The 18,832-nt window shown below is 47.5% G+C and overlaps 1 protein-coding gene across 2 annotated transcripts in view; it reads right to left on the bottom strand.

Annotated features, from left to right (window-relative positions):
- TMEM209 (transmembrane protein 209) overlaps positions 1 to 18,832 on the bottom strand; it is a 344,927-nt gene that overhangs the window by 256,624 nt on the left and 69,471 nt on the right. For both annotated transcript variants that reach the window (XM_086918908.1, XM_086918907.1), the window contains exons 4-5: positions 17,786 to 17,844; positions 15,950 to 16,081 (exon numbers count right to left, since the gene is read on the bottom strand). In XM_086918908.1, the coding sequence (XP_086775034.1) occupies positions 15,950 to 16,081; positions 17,786 to 17,844 (191 nt within the window). The remainder of the gene's footprint in view (positions 1 to 15,949; positions 16,082 to 17,785; positions 17,845 to 18,832) is intronic.

The following is an 18,832-nucleotide window of genomic DNA, read 5'->3' on the forward strand; positions in this document are numbered from 1 at the left end:
GGGACAAGCTGTTCTGAAACGTCTATTTCAGTAAGGTATGATCTACTGGCATGATGTATTTTCTATACAGTGCTTTGATTTATATTTAAACATGCATTTATCGTATTACTTATGTATTCATATGTACTGTTATATCATTGCTTTGCGGCAGAGCTTCCTTATGAGTTCTGTCCTGGAAACGCTACAAATATTGTGAGCACTGCTTACTACTCTGATACAAGCATGTGAATCTATGAAAGATGTAATACTGGAGAAGGAATTAGTTACTTACCTGTACACTATAGTTCTCCAGTATTATCTTTCATAGATTCACATGCGCCCGCCCGCCTCCCCGTTTCTCAGACAGAACCTGTTTCTCGGTATTTATCCGTGTCTCTCACTCGGGGACGGAAATCTGAGGCAGGAAGCTTCTGCTGGGGAGTGTGAGGGCAGGGCAGCAATGCTGATTGGCTGGCTTTTGGACCAAACAAAGAAATGGTCTGGTTACCAAATAATACAGCCCCTATGGGGATTTTCTATGCAGTTTTTCTTCTCTATGATACTGCTTGGTCACTCTGTTACCGTGAGACTCCCACCATGACGACGGGGAAGATACAAGCATGTGAATCTATGAAAGATAATACTGGAGAACTATAGTGTACAGGTAAGTAACTAATTCCTTACCCCCTCCTCTTTTGCCCAGATTCACCATAAATAGGATTTTATCCTTACACTAGAGAGGAACTACGAGTGGAAGAAGGGGCGGTTACAGCAGGAAGAATTAAAACCTTAGACACTTACAAGAAGGATGCCCCAGTTGATGAACAGAAAAGACTTCAATAACTACTTAAATCATTGAGTTATATACCTGTCATATGGGGAAGCCAGTAGGAGAAATTCAAAGCCTTTGGAGTACAGTACACCTACGAATCGTCAACGGGATTATCTCAACATAAGAAGGGTACACAACAGGATCCTGAAACCTCAAAGATGTGTGTTTATGTCTGCATGAGAATGAAGGGAGAGGGAGGTTACCATGAATCAATGGGAGTGGGCATAGAGGGACATCTCCAGGTCTATATGAAGCATCCAGAATCGAAAGAGTAACAACATTTTGTACAGCTAGTACATGGCCCCAGATGAGCACAAATGAATGTACACAGTCAGCACATTTTGGGGGTAATGCAGGATGTGAGGAGAGGCTAGGCATATCTGGTGGTTACGTATACTACATAAAAATCATACTGGGAAAAGATCTTGAGAGGCAATCTGGGCTCCCTTACAATTCACCAATCCTTTGGTGGTTATTCTGGGTCTGTGGCCAGGCTCCCTGAAACGTCTGATGAAGAAGAACGACAGGACACAGCTGGCACACTTTCTACTGGTGGCGAAATAAGCTCTTGCAGGGACTTGGAAAAAGGATGCATCTGTAATCAGTTGATAATTGACAGAGGCTTTGGACCATTTTACCCCTGGAAATGACAAGAATCTATGGAACAAAAGCCAGTAATTTAGCATTATGTGAAAACCTCTTATAGACTACTTTTGTGGCAGGAGTCACCGAATATGATGAGCCATACAGCTGCATGCACTGGCATTATATTGGGGCTTATGAGGAATATGCATGTTAAATTGGGGAATTACATTTAGATGTAATGCAGCTAAAGGATGAATTAGGAATGAGGAGCACTCTTGATGTAAACACATTTTTGAAAACAGTTGTTCAAAATGTTGTAAATGGTTGGGGTGTGGGGGGGTCTGGAATGGGGTTTAAAGGCGCATTCGTTAAATGATGGAAATGCATATAGCTGTAGCATGTATATGCCTCATAGGGGTCATCTCCACGTTGAAAATCAATAAAAAGGTCTTTCAAAAAAATCATATTGGGTGGTATGCTAGTAGGGCGATTCGCACATTCTGTTAGAGAAAACTTATGGGATACTAAAATCTCTGGGGGAAAAACAGGGCGACAAAAACGCAGGATGGAAACTAAACCAGTCTGAATACATGCAAGGGGTAAAGATATATGGGTAAAGGCAATAGTTATAGTAGGACACAGGATAGGTAAAAAGTAGTAGTAATGGGGAGATTAAGGGAAAGGGGGATACAAAGGATCGTACCCCATTTAAAAAAACAAATGGCAATTATATTATGATTTTCAAAAATAATCTGGCATTAAAAAACATTTAAAATAAGGATCCCAAAACAAACCAACCAAGATTAATCCCAGAGTATGGAGTTCAAAATGAACACAAAGACCCAGAAGCACACCTTTTTAGGTCTCGCCCTGGAATTCGCATCCGAAGGATGCGTCCAGGGCGGAGACTTATAGTCGGCTGACACGGGGGAATGAGGGACACAAAACTGTGACGAGCGTGGATTGAGCTGCGTGCACGCGCGTCAACATTCACGCATGCGCACATCACAGCCACACGCATACACAGCACTCACGCATGCGCACATACACACGCATACACAGGCACACCCCCGTCACCTACACGCATACACAGAGACCCCTCCACACACACCAGCCCCTCTCCTCTCGGCTCCACACACACGCACACGCATTTACACTTACACAGACACGCAGGCACCCAGACAGGCAACCCCCCCCCCTCACACACACGCATACACACAGACTCCAGGACACATACACATACACACACACATGCACGCTCACACACATACACAGTCCGCCGCCGCGCGCGCGCACACAGATGCCCCCCGCCCCCCCCCAACAAGGCGACGCCCCACTCACCGGCATCCTCAGTGCAGCGGCTCCCACCGGCAGCAAGACTCTTCTTCCCTTCTTCGGCACCGGGGCGCAGGGTAGGCTCCTGCCTGCTCCGGTGCGCCAAACAATCGCGGCTCTTCCGTGGGAGGCGGGGTAGGCTCCCGCCCTCCTACTTCCGGTTGTCCCGCCCGGCCTGCCTGACTTCCTGGTAGAAGACACGGAATGTTCATGGCAAACAGACAGACAAAAAGTGTCTTAAGAATCTTTCGTGCGCCGGTAAAGTCATCGCGGTGCTGACCAGCAGAGGGAATGCACAAGGTAAGCGGCTCGCAAGGAGGTGGTGGGGGTGTGAGGCGAGGGACGTGATCTCGCTTAATTTAGTTTCGAGTAGAGCCCCCTGCCTCCCTCAACCGTGCCCCCTCCCCCGCTTGAAGGGGCCTGTACTATGCCCCTGGTGCCCATTTGGTTTGTATTGTAAGTTCGCAACTCATTATATAACACACGTTAGAGTTGCTCCCTGAGCCTATTCTTCAGGACATTGACACAGTTTAATTCCCTCACAGGTGGCCCGTGTGTGTGTTAATGTGTGTATATGACGTTGCACCTGTAGTTGTGAATGTACGCACGTCTGACTGGCGCGGAGGTGTGCATGCATACGTGTGCATCTATCTCTGGATGCGGGCAAGAGCAGAAATGTCCTCTCTCTATGTGTGCTTCAGTGGCCAGCCACTACTGCCTCTCCAAAGGACTTGCGGATTGCCTTGTGTTGCGATCAAACTCACTTCCGGATTTCAGTAACGCTAGGTGTTACCTGCGCATTATCAGGCAAGGCCTTTCAAGGGATGAGCTCCGGAGCTCATCTTTCTAACAACACGATCCGGCTGGAGCAGCGGGGACGGCTGAGGTGCTGAGAGGACTCGGTGCATCAGAACACTGATGCTGCAATGCAGGTTTTCTCTGAGCACTTACAGTCACTGTCACAACCGGCTTTCGTTTTCACTGTTAACAGCACATATTTCTTTTACAAGTGGGATTAAAGGAGGTAGGCAGAGGACCGTGTTCAACAAAAAGAGGGGACACGTATTGCATGCAATCCTCCAGAATTGGCACCGCTTTTACAATATACGCGCTGCTGTGATTTGAGGCCCTGTTGAACAGCTCCAACATTCACCAGACATCATTTCCTTCATGTAGAGACATGAAGAATGGCGGAGAGGGAGTTTTGAATATGAGGGACTATGTTAATGTAAAAAGGGCATAAAGTACACCCTGCCGTAATTCTGGTGCAGAGTGACTGCAAATCCTCCAGTGAGCCCACACTGAAGGCCAAGATTTGTCTGTGAGATACGGGAGACTCAGGGGCCCTCTTCAAATTCTGCCTGTGGGCCCCCTCCATTTTGCATTGCGTCATAGAGTGTAATGTGCTGTAGGGCACAAGGCGGCTGTCTGCTGCACATGGTACCTTTGTATATTTTCTTGTCTAGAACCAGATATTCCTTAATACTTCCCGGAAAATCTGTTCTTCTCGGAGGAGCTAGTGTGTCACCGAACAGGATGTGACACAGGGGTATCGGAGCTAGGGGAGTCAGAAACGCTAACATCATGGAAGGGCCTTTAATGGTGCAGGTTTGATGATGGAATACCTTTCTGCTCTTACATTATTTAAGGAAATGTGCTCCCTGTGCTTTCCAGTGAGGAGTGTTGAGTGTCCGGTGTAGTACAGAAAAATGGACATGCATCCTCGGATCAGATTGTGGCAGCTAGACATGCAGCAGAAGTTCGTTGTCACTCGCTTCCATTTCTGCACATTCAAGCACCTTGGACCGGAAAACGTACGCTTGTCCCTAATGTAACAAGCGCGAGGCCAGGTGCTGCAGCAACATTACAGTACTCCATTGCCGTGGGCCCAGAGCCATGAACTAGGTTTAAACCTTCTCTAATCTCAGTTCCTTCGTTAATCAGATGCACCGACCAGAGCCGTAGCCTCCATTAGCGCAGCAGGAGCATTGGTGCCGGGGTTCAGAGGCTCTATGTAGACACCCAAACACACACACACGGAGTGACAGTGAGTGCGAAGTGACAGTGAGTGCGGAGTGACAGTGAGTGCAGAGTGACAGTGAGTGCAGAGTGACAGTGAGTGCAGAGTGACAGTGAGTGCAGAGTGACAGTGAGTGCAGAGTGACAGTGAGTGCAGAGTGACAGTGAGTGCAGAGTGCGTGCAGAGTGACAGTGAGTGCAGAGTGACAGTGAGTGCAGAGTGACAGTGAGTGCAGAGTGACAGTGAGTGCAAAGTGACAGTGAGTGCAGAGTGACAGTGAGTGCAAAGTGACAGTGAGTGCAGAGTGACAGTGAGTGCAGAGTGACAGTGAGTGCAGAGTGCGTGCAGAGTGACAGTGAGTGCAGAGTGAGTGCAGAGTGACAGTGAGTGCAGAGTGACAGTGAGTGCAGAGTGACAGTGAGTGCAGAGTGACAGTGAGTGCAGAGTGACAGTGAGTGCAGAGTGACAGTGAGTGCGGAGTGACAGTGAGTGCAGAGTGCGTGCAGAAACAGTGAGTGCAGAGTGCGTGCAGAGTGACAGTGAGTGCAGAGTGACAGTGAGTGCAGAGTGACAGTGAGTGCAGAGTGACAGTGAGTGCAGAGTGACAGTGAGTGCAGAGTGCGTGCAGAGTGACAGTGAGTGCAGAGTGACAGTGAGTGCAGAGTGAGTGCAGAGTGACAGTGAGTGCAGAGTGACAGTGAGTGCAGAGTGCGTGCAGAAACAGTGAGTGCAGAGTGCGTGCAGAGTGACAGTGAGTGCAGAGTGACAGTGAGTGCGGAGTGACAGTGAGTGCGGAGTGACAGTGAGTGCAGAGTGACAGTGAGTGCGGAGTGACAGTGAGTGCGGAGTGACAGTGAGTGCGGAGTGACAGTGAGTGCAGAGTGACAGTGAGTGCGGAGTGACAGTGAGTGCGAAGTGACAGTGAGTGCGGAGTGACAGTGAGTGCAGAGTGACAGTGAGTGCAGAGTGACAGTGAGTGCAGAGTGACAGTGAGTGCAGAGTGACAGTGAGTGCAGAGTGACAGTGAGTGCAGAGTGCGTGCAGAGTGACAGTGAGTGCAGAGTGACAGTGAGTGCAGAGTGACAGTGAGTGCAGAGTGCGTGCAGAGTGACAGTGAGTGCAGAGTGACAGTGAGTGCAGAGTGACAGTGAGTGCAGAGTGACAGTGAGTGCAGAGTGACAGTGAGTGCAGAGTGCGTGCAGAGTGACAGTGAGTGCAGAGTGACAGTGAGTGCAGAGTGACAGTGAGTGCAGAGTGACAGTGAGTGCAGAGTGAGTGCAGAGTGACAGTGAGTGCAGAGTGACAGTGAGTGCAGAGTGCGTGCAGAGTGACAGTGAGTGCAGAGTGACAGTGAGTGCAGAGTGACAGTGAGTGCAGAGTGACAGTGAGTGCAGAGTGACAGTGAGTGCAGAGTGACAGTGAGTGCAGAGTGAGTGCAGAGTGACAGTGAGTGCAGAGTGAGTGCAGAGTGACAGTGAGTGCAGAGTGACAGTGAGTGCAGAGTGACAGTGAGTGCAGAGTGACAGTGAGTGCAGAGTGACAGTGAGTGCAGAGTGCGTGCAGAGTGACAGTGCGTGCAGAGTGACAGTGAGTGCAGAGTGACAGTGAGTGCAGAGTGACAGTGAGTGCAGAGTGACAGTGAGTGCAGAGTGACAGTGAGTGCAGAGTGAGTGCAGAGTGACAGTGAGTGCAGAGTGAGTGCAGAGTGACAGTGAGTGCAGAGTGAGTGCAGAGTGACAGTGAGTGCAGAGTGACAGTGAGTGCAGAGTGACAGTGAGTGCAGAGTGCGTGCAGAGTGACAGTGAGTGCAGAGTGACAGTGAGTGCAGAGTGACAGTGAGTGCAGAGTGACAGTGAGTGCAGAGTGCGTGCAGAGTGACAGTGCGTGCAGAGTGACAGTGCGTGCAGAGTGACAGTGCGTGCAGAGTGACAGTGCGTGCAGAGTGACAGTGCGTGCAGAGTGACAGTGCGTGCAGAGTGACAGTGAGTACAGTCACTCAGCACCACCACATTATCAGTCAGAACCACCACAGCATCACTCAGAACCACCACAGCACCACTCAGCACCACCACAGCATCACTCAGCATCACTCAGCACCACCACAGCACCACCATAGCACCACTCAGCACCACCACTGCATCACTCAGCATCACCACAGCCCCATTCAGCACCACCACAGCATCACTCAGCACCACCACAGCACAAATATGTTCTCTCAATGTTTCAAGCTTTATTACAAATGTCACAAAAAGATGTTAATATTTCACTTCTGTTCTTGGATTTTGTTACAATAAAATACACTGAACATAATCTTCACAAAAGTTATTTACAAAAGTTTAAGCTATTGCCATTATAAATTACAATCACTTTTATTAAGTATTAAAAAAAATTAAAAGCCATTGTTATTTGTAATATCAATACATCTAAGTCACGTAAATACAAATGTTGCATTACAAATGCTATAGGTGTCACATTTGCGAAAGTTATAACTACTGGCATTGTAAATGACAAAGCTATTAATTTAGCTATTTTCAAAACCAACACATAAATGAACGTTTGGTGAATTTCCATTAAAATATTTGACTTTTTTACTAAGATATTATTATACTGTTTTATGCAAACAAAATTTAGATACTGCATAAATAACTTTAATAAAACATATTTTATATGAAGCTTTTTATGTAAAAAAAAAATATAGCATAAAGCAAAAAACAATTGCCATTTACAATGCTAATAGCTCAAACTTAAATAATGCGAGACCTATTGCATTGCAAATGCTTGTTTAACCATGCACTCCAAAAGAATGCACAGGAACTTGATTCAAATCAGAGTAACTTCTCTTTGTCAGAGGTATTAAGCACTACACAAATGCCAATGTAGAAAACAAAACAATATATTCTTATGCAGTAACGCGTTCGATATGGTAGTAGGTAATCTATCCAAAGACCCAGTTAAGGAATACTATAAGTGCCTTTACCTGTAACCTTTCTCACCAAAGAGACACAAACAGAATATTTTAAGAGCTTCTTAACCAAGATCAAGGATCTCAGGTTGCAGGATTTCCGTTGAAATTCAAGGACATCCAGGGCTGGACCCAAGCCACTTCATGTTTGGCAGCAATCTACAGATATCAATTTCTGGATGATCATAGAACACATTCTATTTTCTTGCAAGTTTCATTGTAGGGGAAAGCTACAACAATATTGGTTATTCTCAAACACATCACCCATGTTCCTAAAATTGGGTACTAAGTTCAGCCTTGGTGGTTTCTGAAGCACTGGATGCTCAACTAGTTAATTAGGGATGATGAAAATACATAAGATATCAGAACCAGGGTCGTGGCCAAGAGCGTCAAGATGGCGGTCGCACTTTAGAAGTGCGACGGACCCCTCTGTCATCCACCCTTTAATCCATCACCATCGAAGAGCTCCTACTGTCCCACGAAGCTTGCTTGCTTGTCCTGAGCCCTATGCCTTCTCTAGAGACAGTGTCTGCAGAGACCTTGGCCTCGCAGCACCCCCGGCTTGTTCTCCACCCCGGGACTCCTCCTAGAGTGTCTGCAGAGAAGAGATCCCGGAGAGAGCTGTTGGTGCTGCTCCGGTTGGCTTTGGTGGTGCCGTCTTTCCCCTCCCGCGGTGGAATGTGCCTGGGTGGATGAGGGGCGCAGGAAGAGCCGTAGGATCCTGCCCGCCATGCCTCCTGGGGTGGACCCGAGCCACGACGCTGCTGATGCGGCTGAAGCCCGGTGGGCAATCGACTGCTGTTAGCCGGCGGTAAGGAGCGGAGGGTGTCGTTCCTCCCGGAGCTTCCATGCTGCCCTGTCCCGGTGGGGGCCCCAGGGAGCCACCGTAACCGTCACCTGGGCCGCGACCGGATGCCTGGTGAGGCGGCAGCCTTGGTTGTTGGGCAGACAGCGGTGGAGAGGGCAAGTGCTTCCCTCTTCCCACGCCGCTATACCGGACCTGGATTACCGCCATCAGGATTTCTATTGGAGATTGAGGCCACTCTACTGGGCGGTGGTCGAGCACCGAAGGTGAATGCATGGACCGGAGGCGAGCCCATCCTACATTAAAGAGGTGAGAGGTGAGTCCGCACTCTGTCTCCTGTGGCTGGCGATGGTGGTGCCAGTCGGACTGTGCCGGACCCGCAGCCACAACGTAATTGATTACGCATAATTGATTGCGCAGGCGGCCGGGCCAGAGACTCACCGTTGGGCCCCACTCATTCATTGGCCTCTGGGGCGCACTCCGGGGATCGTCCTGCGCTGCAGCGCTCCAGCTCCTCGGGCCGCTCGGACCCTGGGGGTGCCTCACCTAGTCGGTTGTTTGTTGGATCTCCGGGATACAGATCTTTCTTGCAGTCCGACGCTTCTCATAGGCCCTGCTTGATTCCGCCTTTGGACTCCAGATCCAGCTGCCTTGGCGAATGGGGTGCCACGCTTTCGCCACTTAATAACTTTCTCTCCTGATGGACACTGTCATGCACATCCTATTATGAGGAGGGGTCCTCCACGCTTCCCAATCCCAGACCTTTTAGTTTGGTCCCTTAGTTTTCACTGTTAGGGCGACAGATGCTTCCGCTCCCGAAGTATAGGGAGGGGTCGGGTTTGGGTTGGTGAGGGGGGACTGTTGTCCCAATTCGTTTTTGTTGTTTTGTTTGTTTATGGTACCAGCACACATTTCCAGCCGTACGACAACCGCATAAGACACAATCTTGTGGCTTTGTACTCACTATCCCCCGCACCTGCATCGCTGGTCCCCTATGCCAGGTGTAGTGTCATGGGCCCGCTTCCGCTATGCCTGACAATCATGCTGATAGAGAGTCGCTCCATATAATGTCCTGGAATGTTAACGGCTTGCTAGATAAGGTCAAGCGCACAGCGGTCCTGCGATATGCCCAGCGCCACATGATTGATATACTGATGCTCCAAGAGACTCTCCTAGTGGGCAATCATTGACCCTTCCTGGCATGCTATGGTTATGGCGGGGTCTGGCACTCCGACTTCAACCGAGGGTCACGGGGGGTGGCTGTCTTGATGCGCCGTGGCCTTCCACTCGCAATGGGTAGGGCAACTCCCGAACAGACACGCTGCTTTGTTCTCTTGGAAGGGAGCCTTGGGGACCGGCCTCTGAACTTGCTCGCTGTATACGCTCCCCCCGCCTTATTGAACTCCATGCTTCCATGGTTTGCCACTTCAATTGCCGCCTTGCCTCTAGGACTGATTATCACTGGGGGAGACTTTAACGCAGTAATGGACCCTAACCTTGACACTGCCACTGCACCTTCCATCTCCAGAGTTATTAAATCTACCCTCCTGTCGAATTGGGCTGCCACCCTGGGTCTAGGGGACAACTGAAGGCTCTGGCACCCAGCCACTCGACTTTACACCCATACGTCGGCCTCCCACCATACACAAGCACGACTAGATTATGTTCTTTTGCCGGCTTCGTATTGTAGAACGATTCAGGACATCGCCATCCTCCCCAGGAGTTTGTTATTAATTTATTTGTTTGTATAGCGCTAGAATCGACCCCCGAAGGGGTATCTCTGCGCTTAAGCAGACTGAGGAGAAGCAGTGTTTCCTAGCAGGTTTAGCAAACACAGAATAAGAGGGTTTTAAGCAGTTTTCTGAATTTCAGATGTTCTGAATACTGTCTAAGGGAGAGAGGGAGCTCATTCCAGAGGCGAGGGCCAAGGTAGGAGAGCTTTTCTTCCTAATCTAGCCTTTTTTACACGAGGTACCTCCAGAATGCGTTTACCGCTAGAACTGAGAGATCTTGGGGGTGCATAGGGTAGAAATTTCTCACAGAGATAGGAAGGGCCCACATTCTGCAATGCCTTGTGGATAGTGCAGCAAGTTTTAAATTTAATCCGTTGGCAGATAAGAAGCCAATGAAGCTTAACAAGGAGAGGGTAGGAGGGGGTCCTGGGTGGAACATTCAGGACCAGCCATGTTGCTGTGTTCTGAACTACCTGTAGTCTGCTGAGTAAGGTATCATTGGCTGATATCAGCAGGCCATTACAATAGTCCAGGCGGCTTAATACCAGAGCCTGGACTAGAGTTTTACGAGAATCAGGAAGTAGAGGAAAAACTCGGCGGAGTAGGCCTATTACATGAAAACAGGAGCCAGCTGTTTGGGCAACATGCTCCTTCAGGCTGAGGGCCTGGTCTAGGCGAATGTCCAGATTTTTAAATGTGAGCTTAGGAGCAGGATAAGAGCCCAAATCAAATGGCCACCAGTCTGGAGTCCATAAGAGGGGGGCCTCTCCAAAGAGCATACCTCTTTCTTTTCCACGTTGCAATGTAAGAAATTATTTACCATCCATTGTGATATGGCCCTCATCCCATTGGAGAAGGCCCACTGGTCTGCAGCCGTAAATTTGTTAAATGGGACAAGAAGCTGCGTATCGTCGTCATATGATATGGGGATGAACCCATATGTCCTCAGGAGATTGGCCATGGGAGCAACATAGATGTTGAATAATGTTGGGCTCAAACATGAGCCCTGAGGTACTCCCTTGGTCAATTCCATAGGAGCCGAACGATATGAGCCAAGATTAACACTCTGGGAGCGATCAGACAGAAAACTCTTCATCCATAGTAAGGCGGATTCTCTTAGCCCCACCTCTTCCAATCTTTTGAGCAAAACACTGTGCGAAACTGTGTTGAACGCTGCGGATAGCTCCAACAGCACCAGAATCATAGAATGGCCCTTGTCTAGGGACATTCTGATGTTATCTGTAACTGCAAGTAACACAGATTCTGTGCTGTATTTGGGCCTAAAACCGGAATGGGAATAGTCTAAACATCCAGTCAGTTCGACAAAGTTGGAAAGAGGGTATTAACATGTTTCTCCATTAGTTTGCTCAAAAATGGAAGAAGTGAGATGGGGCGAAGGTTTTGAATGTTGGAAAGGTCTGTCCAGGGAGTTCTTGCGGATAGGTCTGACCTTGGCGACCTTCCACTCCTGTGAAACTTCACCCTCTGTAAGGGAGAGATTGATAAGAGATTGTACCACGGGCACAAGCTGTTTAGTTAGCAGACCACTCACCAGGAGTATCATGGTTGGGCAGTCTTCCTGCGGCCTCAAGCCGGATCTGGCGGCTGAACGCCTGTGGTTTCTTCAGGATAAGGGTTTCAGGGATTAAGTGGGGGGATGAGCTCCGCCATTTTTTTACAGCCAACTACGGGTCGGTTACCTCCCCTGGCACCCTATAGGAAGCTGGTAAGGCCACCATCAGGGGTTTTGCCAACGGCCAACTCAAATTCAAACGTGCGAAGCAGGACTCCCATCTCACACTCCTGAAGGCCCAGGCTGTTCTAATTGAGGCTCAGCCTCCGGAGGGATGCTCCGAGGCAGAGGACAGGAGACTTGCGTTTCTCAGGGACGAGATCAAGCAGATCTCCTTGGAGGAGGCCAAACTTTTGTGGAGGTCCTCCGTGGCGCACGTATATGGCTGGGGAGACAAAAACTGGAAACTCCAGCACCGCCTGGCCACCTATCCCATGGCCAATCGCATCATCCCTAAAGTGCTTGACTTGGATGGAGTGAGCAACTGAGCCCCCGTTGCAGTGGCCCAGTGCTGTGCCACTTACTACGCTGCTCTTTATGCTGAACAGCTTCCCACTCTCTCGCTCTTGGAACTTCTCCAGTACAAACACCTTTCCCTCCCGCGATTTAGTGAGTCGGAGGATCTCTATCTCCCGATAACCCTAAGGGAGGTTGGTGATGCCATTTCACGCCTGGCTGCGGGTAAAACACCAGGGCCAGACGGGTTTCCGCAGGAGTTTTAAGCGTCCTACCAGGATGTGTTGATCCCCCCACCTCCTGGAGGAATACCCCGGAGACATCTGATCGGGGCTCCTTCCGTCCTTAGACAGATACTGCCACCATTGTGGTGATCCCAGAGTCCCAACCTCCCTCGAGGCACTGCCCCGACTACCGCCCTATTTCCCTAATTAACTCTGAGCTCAAAATCTTTGCCTCGGTCCTAGCTAAACACGTATGACCGCACCTGGCCAAACTGGTCGACTCTACTGGTCGACTCTACCAGTGTAGGTTTATGCCCTCCCGGTGAACCCTTTACAAACAACAAGGGCAACCCTAAAACAAGAACCTGGGGCACTACATACTGTATTCCAACAGTGGTTCATGAGCCAAAATAACAAAATGAAGAACAATATAAAACAGAAGATAGTTAAACAGAAGAAAAACCAGTGCAGAGTAAATTTCACAATAACCATGTACCACAATTATATCAAAAGATAAAATTTAATGTAGGTTCAATAAGAAATAAAATAAAAAATGAATATAATATTAATGGCGCTCATACAGTTACACAAAAAATGATAAAAGTGTGAACACTGACAAGTGTAAACTGAACAAACAATGGCAGAGAAAAAACACAAAACAACTGGTATAAAAATACACAATACAACAATTGTGTCTTCTCTTATTTAGGCCACATTTCAAGCGTCGACGGCGTTTCGACCCATGGGTACTTTAGGGGTCTTCTTCAGGACAAAGACTTCAAATATGAGAGCGTCCACTTTATTTTCTCAATGGATCTCCACAGTGAACACGAAGAAGGAACACCAAACCTTGTGTATCGAACACAAGTGCTGAAATTTAATGGGGACCACGTCAGGTCGGCATCTTGGCTCTGGAAAAAATCACGGCCGGGGAACCCGGCATTGTCTTCGACGCCTCCACCTTGCTTTAGCAAACCGGCAACAGTTATCCCCGTATCTATCCTTCCTTCTCATAGACTTTGAGAAAGCATTCGACTCTGCGGACTGGCGTTGTCTGGAAGAGGTCTTGATGGAATTGGGTTTTGGGGCCCCTTTCCGTGGCCTGGTCAAGACTCTCGACTGTAAACCTAGAGCCCAGGTGCTAGTCATTGGAGCCCTGTCTGATTCCTTTCCCATCGGCAGAGGCACAAGGCAGGGATGCCCCCTCTCACCCCTTCCATTTGCGTTGTCTTATACGGTCTGACCGTCTCCTAATGGGTTGGAGATGGCCGGGCTTAGAGGAAGATAAGATCGCCCTCTATGCGGATGGATCCTACTGTTCCTAGCAGATCGGGCGCGGTCAGCACCCCGATGCCTCTGGGCCCTGACTCTCTTCGAGCGAACATCCGGCCTCCGTTTGAACTCTGCTAAATCAGTGATGGCCCCCCTTCACCTATCAAGGGAATGCTTTGACTGGCAGCCATCGACACCCCTTCAGCGACAGTCCTTCAAGTATCTGGGGATTTGGATTGACCTCCTCCCCGATCTTGCATGGCCGCTTAACGTTCCCCCCATTAGTTAAGAAGGCCCGGGCTGACCTCCCTTAGGTGGCAAACTCTGCCTCTGAACCCTATGGGTAGGCTAGCCTTATTCTAAATAATTGTCCTGCCTAGGTTCCTTTATGTACTCCAGAATACAAACCTTTCCTTCTCGCGGTCGTGGTTTCGAGAGCTGGAGGTCTGGGGAATGACTAACCTCTACCGTAATTATCTAGCAACTCTGCTCCTCACCGTACAAGACTGGTTTAATGGTGGCTGGTCTGACCCGGCATATCGCTTTGAATTGCACACCATGGGCCTTTCTAATCTTCAAGGTATGCTTTACGGGAGCACTATCGACCAAACCATGCCGGAGGTTACCCACTGGGTGCTTTTGGCCTAGCGAGTGGCTCTGCGCCACACCCAATGGTTGGGAAAACTGACCCAACATACCCCACTGTGGTGCGGCACATGGCTCCGCGAAGTTGTCAACATCTCGGGCTTTGGAGCGTGGGACCTCATTGGTGTCTCCCAGCTGGGCGACATCTGGGGTGGGAGTCCCATCCGCACCTTCCAAGAACTCCAAACACACTATCCCCTTCACGCTTCCCAGTTCTACAGATACCTACAGATACGCCATGCCCTCCATTCCCACATTTCAGATGGCATCTCCTTACCCGAATGTAGTCCGCCCGAAGCCCAGACCATGACTGGTAATTTGGGGAAGGGGGAATCTCTCGCATTTATCGTTCCCTCATGAATAACACCCCTAACACACTCTCGCACCTCAGACAGATGTGGGGGGGGTTGGCTTGGGTCTTTTGACGACGCTGACTGGAGAGACGCATTGATGGCTCCCAAGACAGTCACGGCCTCGGCAAGGCTTAACTTGGTTCAAGTATATTATCTTCATACTGCTTATCTTACGCCGCAGCGTCTTTTCCACGCTGGACTCCGATCTGATGCATCATGTCCCCGCTGTACCCATCCACAGGCTGACTTATCACATGGTGAGGTGTTGCCCCGTAATTACGTGCTACTGGGAGTCAGTAACGGGGAACTTACTGAGGTTCTGGGCTGGGAAGTTCCTCTTAGCCCTATGAATGTTCTACTAGGCGTCACTGATGGGCTGGATGGTTCCAGGGCTGAAAAGCTCTCTCAACACAGCATGGATGGTTGCCAAAAGGGACATTGCGGCAAACTAGCTCAGATCGACTGCTCCCACCATGACGCGCTGGCGCAGAGGGGTGGACTGGTGCGCTGCTCAGGAGCAACCCCTGTATGGGGCAAGAGGTTGTCCAAAGAAAGTTCGCAGAACGTGGGGCATATGGGTTGGAGTAGTGGAGGACTAATACCCCAATGTACATTTGAGTTTGGGATTGGGTGCAGCACCGTCTTCATCTCTGTCTTGCTTTTCAATGCCTCTTTACTGAGGTGATGTTCTCTTGTATTTGCCTTGAACGGTCGAATGTACAAAAACCTGGCGTTTTTTGTTGGTTTCCTATAAAATCAATGAACCTGGTTATAAAAAAATAAAAAAATGAAATCAGAACTAAATAAATTTAACGAGGGCTTCTGATTTACAATCTATTTTACAATCTCTGCTTTGGATACAGTTTTGAGCTTGAATACTTTGCAGGAGACTGGGTACATTGCTTACCAAATGAATCAAAGGGTTCCATACTAAAGAACAGACCAGGAAGCATAACATTCAACTAACACATTTTTCCCGTTAAATCAGGCTAATGTCACAAAACCCTCACTAGGCTTGAAAGCTTGACATTTTGCAAATACAGATTTTGCCTTCAAGCAGAGCACAGGTATGCTTTTTAGGCTAGAAGTTGAATGCAAACTTTGTAGAAGATCTTGTATGCTTAAAACAACATACACTCACGCTGAGGAAGCCTTAGGCATCAAAGTATACTCACGGCTGTCAGGTACTCCAAGAAGCAACTGCTGCGAGGGACTCAGGATGAGGCTTGTAGGAGTCATAGTGTATTTAAAGTACCGCCAGAAGTCAAACAAGGCATTTAGGCTAAAGAGAGAAGCAAGTGCAAGCTCTGCAAGAAATATGAAAATAACATTACCAACTCAAAACAGTACATTCAGGAGACGTTTCATCTGATATATTATAATGGCTTGTGCCCATCTATTCAAGTATGGTTGAATTGTAATATTAACCCCTTCGCTGCGGATGACAAAGCCAGCTCGTCATGGGCGTTACCTGCGCTGCGCGCATGACGAGCTGGCTTTGTCACAAAAGCCGCGATTTTCACATTTCAGCGCACAGCGGGAAAACCCGCTAGCGCGCATGCGGTTAAACAATTAGCTATTTGTCTCCTTTCTTTGAGCTTAAAGGGGCATCTTTGCTGCCCCCTAACAAGCATACGTATGTCCAGAAGGAAATTTGGAAGCAAGATCACCAGAGTCACAGACCTGCAGAGAAAAGAGGAAGGGAGGAGATTTTTGGTCCCATACAAACCTATACACTCAAGTCAAACCATCAAAGAGAGCACTGAATAGTGCTAAACCCTGGTACAATATTCTGGATCAGACAACTGCAAATACTAACCTTTTCACAATCATATGAAAAGCTCCAAACATCTGCAATGAACGCTGAGCAATGCAGCCACACAATCAATCCAACAATTAACTACTTCTTCCAAAGCAGTAGTGACAAACAGTAAATAAATCACAATCTCATGTTAAGCTGCAACATGCAAGACAATCACCACCAACCATCAAACAGTAGACAAGGTATGAGGCAACAAACTAGGTGTGCATGTCTCTGTGAACTAAATGGTATTGGCACATCAAAATACAGTGTCCATCTTTACGACTGACAAATTGTACTTGTTTAAAGAAAGAATCAAAATTCTAAAGGGGATAGTCTGCTACACAATCTTGCATACCCTATCATTTTCTATATCAAGTTGGTAATATAAGGGGGCAGAATGTGCTTCATTTAATGAAACTCAAGAGTATCCCTTTCTACACAACAAGCGACTTTAACTGAAATCAGCGTAAATCTTAATTATTGAACTACCAACTCGACAATAAACAAATGAAAAGCAGCAAGAACACTTCCTACATTACTAAGCAGGCTTTACAGACTTTAGACAGAGCAAAGAGCAGTACAATCTGCACAAGTCTCCCAATACCCCTATGTTAAGACCCACTCAATAGAAGCAGGACACTTTGGCACATCAAAGCTCTAGAGGCTGTGCAACCACCTGATCCACATCGAAACCAACCCAATTCAGGAAAGTGTTTAAGATCCGCAGAGTCACTCAGGTTTAACAATTGCTCAACAGAAATGCCAAATAGACAGCCAGTTAACACACAGATATGACTGCTGAGGATCCAGGTCAAAGTGTGGGTCTCAAACCACTAAAAATTGAAAATAATAGCTGCCAACAGAAGTCTACTACGTTAGATCATGTGACTGTATTTGCTTCAATGGCAACTACTTTGACATGCTGAAACTAGACTTACAGTTGTGTAACATGTTTACTCTCATTCCCATCTCTGGTCTCAAACTTCTGGCCTTTTCCTTCCTGGAGTATAAAGCATCAACAATCCCCTGCCAGAATCCTCTCAAACAAACTTTCATTTCAGAAATCCTTGAAAACATTGCCCTTTTGTAATGGTTAATTTGGACTACAATTGTCCTTCTGGCAAGGGCCTAGATACCTTTCTAGGTTTTTCCTGTGCTTCATAAATGCTCATTCAGTTCTCACACTTATCAAAAATAAACAGCTTACCTATATACCAGAGAGGCCAGTATGTGATGTTGTAGTAAGAGCAGATCATTTTGCCAGACCTGTAGGCGAGAGACAGAAGACATCAAAAGAAAACTATTTTTGAAAGTGGCATTCAAATTAGTTAGTCATGACTTTGGCATGGGTAAAAAATATATATTTTTTTTTAATCGGAAGAAAAGATCAACAGGAGAACAAACAAAATTACACAATGAGCATTAGTAAAGATTAAGTGAATAAACAGGAAAAGCTACCTGCGCTTGGATAAATGAAAATGTGGTGAAGAGAAGAAAATGAAGATGACAAATCAATAGGCAGATGTGGAAGATTGTCTGAGGGAGTCATTAGGGCAAACCTCTACCCATTTTATGATATGCACAACTAAGAATATTCTTTTGTGCGTAGTGTACACTAGTCAAGATGGCTGTTGTGATGGTGCCTTATTCAGATTTCTGTTGGAACTGCAAATTAGCACCTGGTACATTCATACATATGCTTTAGAGCAGTCTTAAAAATACATTATTTTAAGAATGATATGTTAAAGGGTAGAAGCTGGTTCATGGGATTAAATCTGGTAGAATATCCTGATTTCCACTGCTGCATCACATTAATAGCAGATTAAACTATGGTCAGGAAATGTGAGCAGTTGGAAACTTATGGCAATGTAATTTTAAGAGAAGAGAAGCCTAGTATTATACTTTCACTGGAGTACTAGATTTTGGGGAGTCATTTTTTTTTTCCAGAGTTTAATATAGCGCGAACTAGACCCGAGACATCGGGTAATAGAGTGCTTTAAATGAGCACCAGTTTTGTTACGAATAGACACATTATTTTTTTTGTTAACCATGGGGCGATTAAGGGATTTGCCCAGAATCACAGGATGTTGAGACTAACCCAGTTCCCCAGCTTCGAGGTCGACCGCTCTGGCTACATCCTCTCCCCTGTTTGCCTCATAATTAGTTACTGTGTGCATCCAGTTTATCGTGTAGAGGCTATTAACACTAATATATATATATATATGTATAAGTTCAATGCCTGTTCCCAGGTAGG

This window comes from Lissotriton vulgaris, chromosome 1_1 (genome assembly GCF_964263255.1).
Source record: "Lissotriton vulgaris chromosome 1_1, aLisVul1.2, whole genome shotgun sequence".
NCBI lineage: Eukaryota > Metazoa > Chordata > Amphibia > Caudata > Salamandridae > Lissotriton > Lissotriton vulgaris.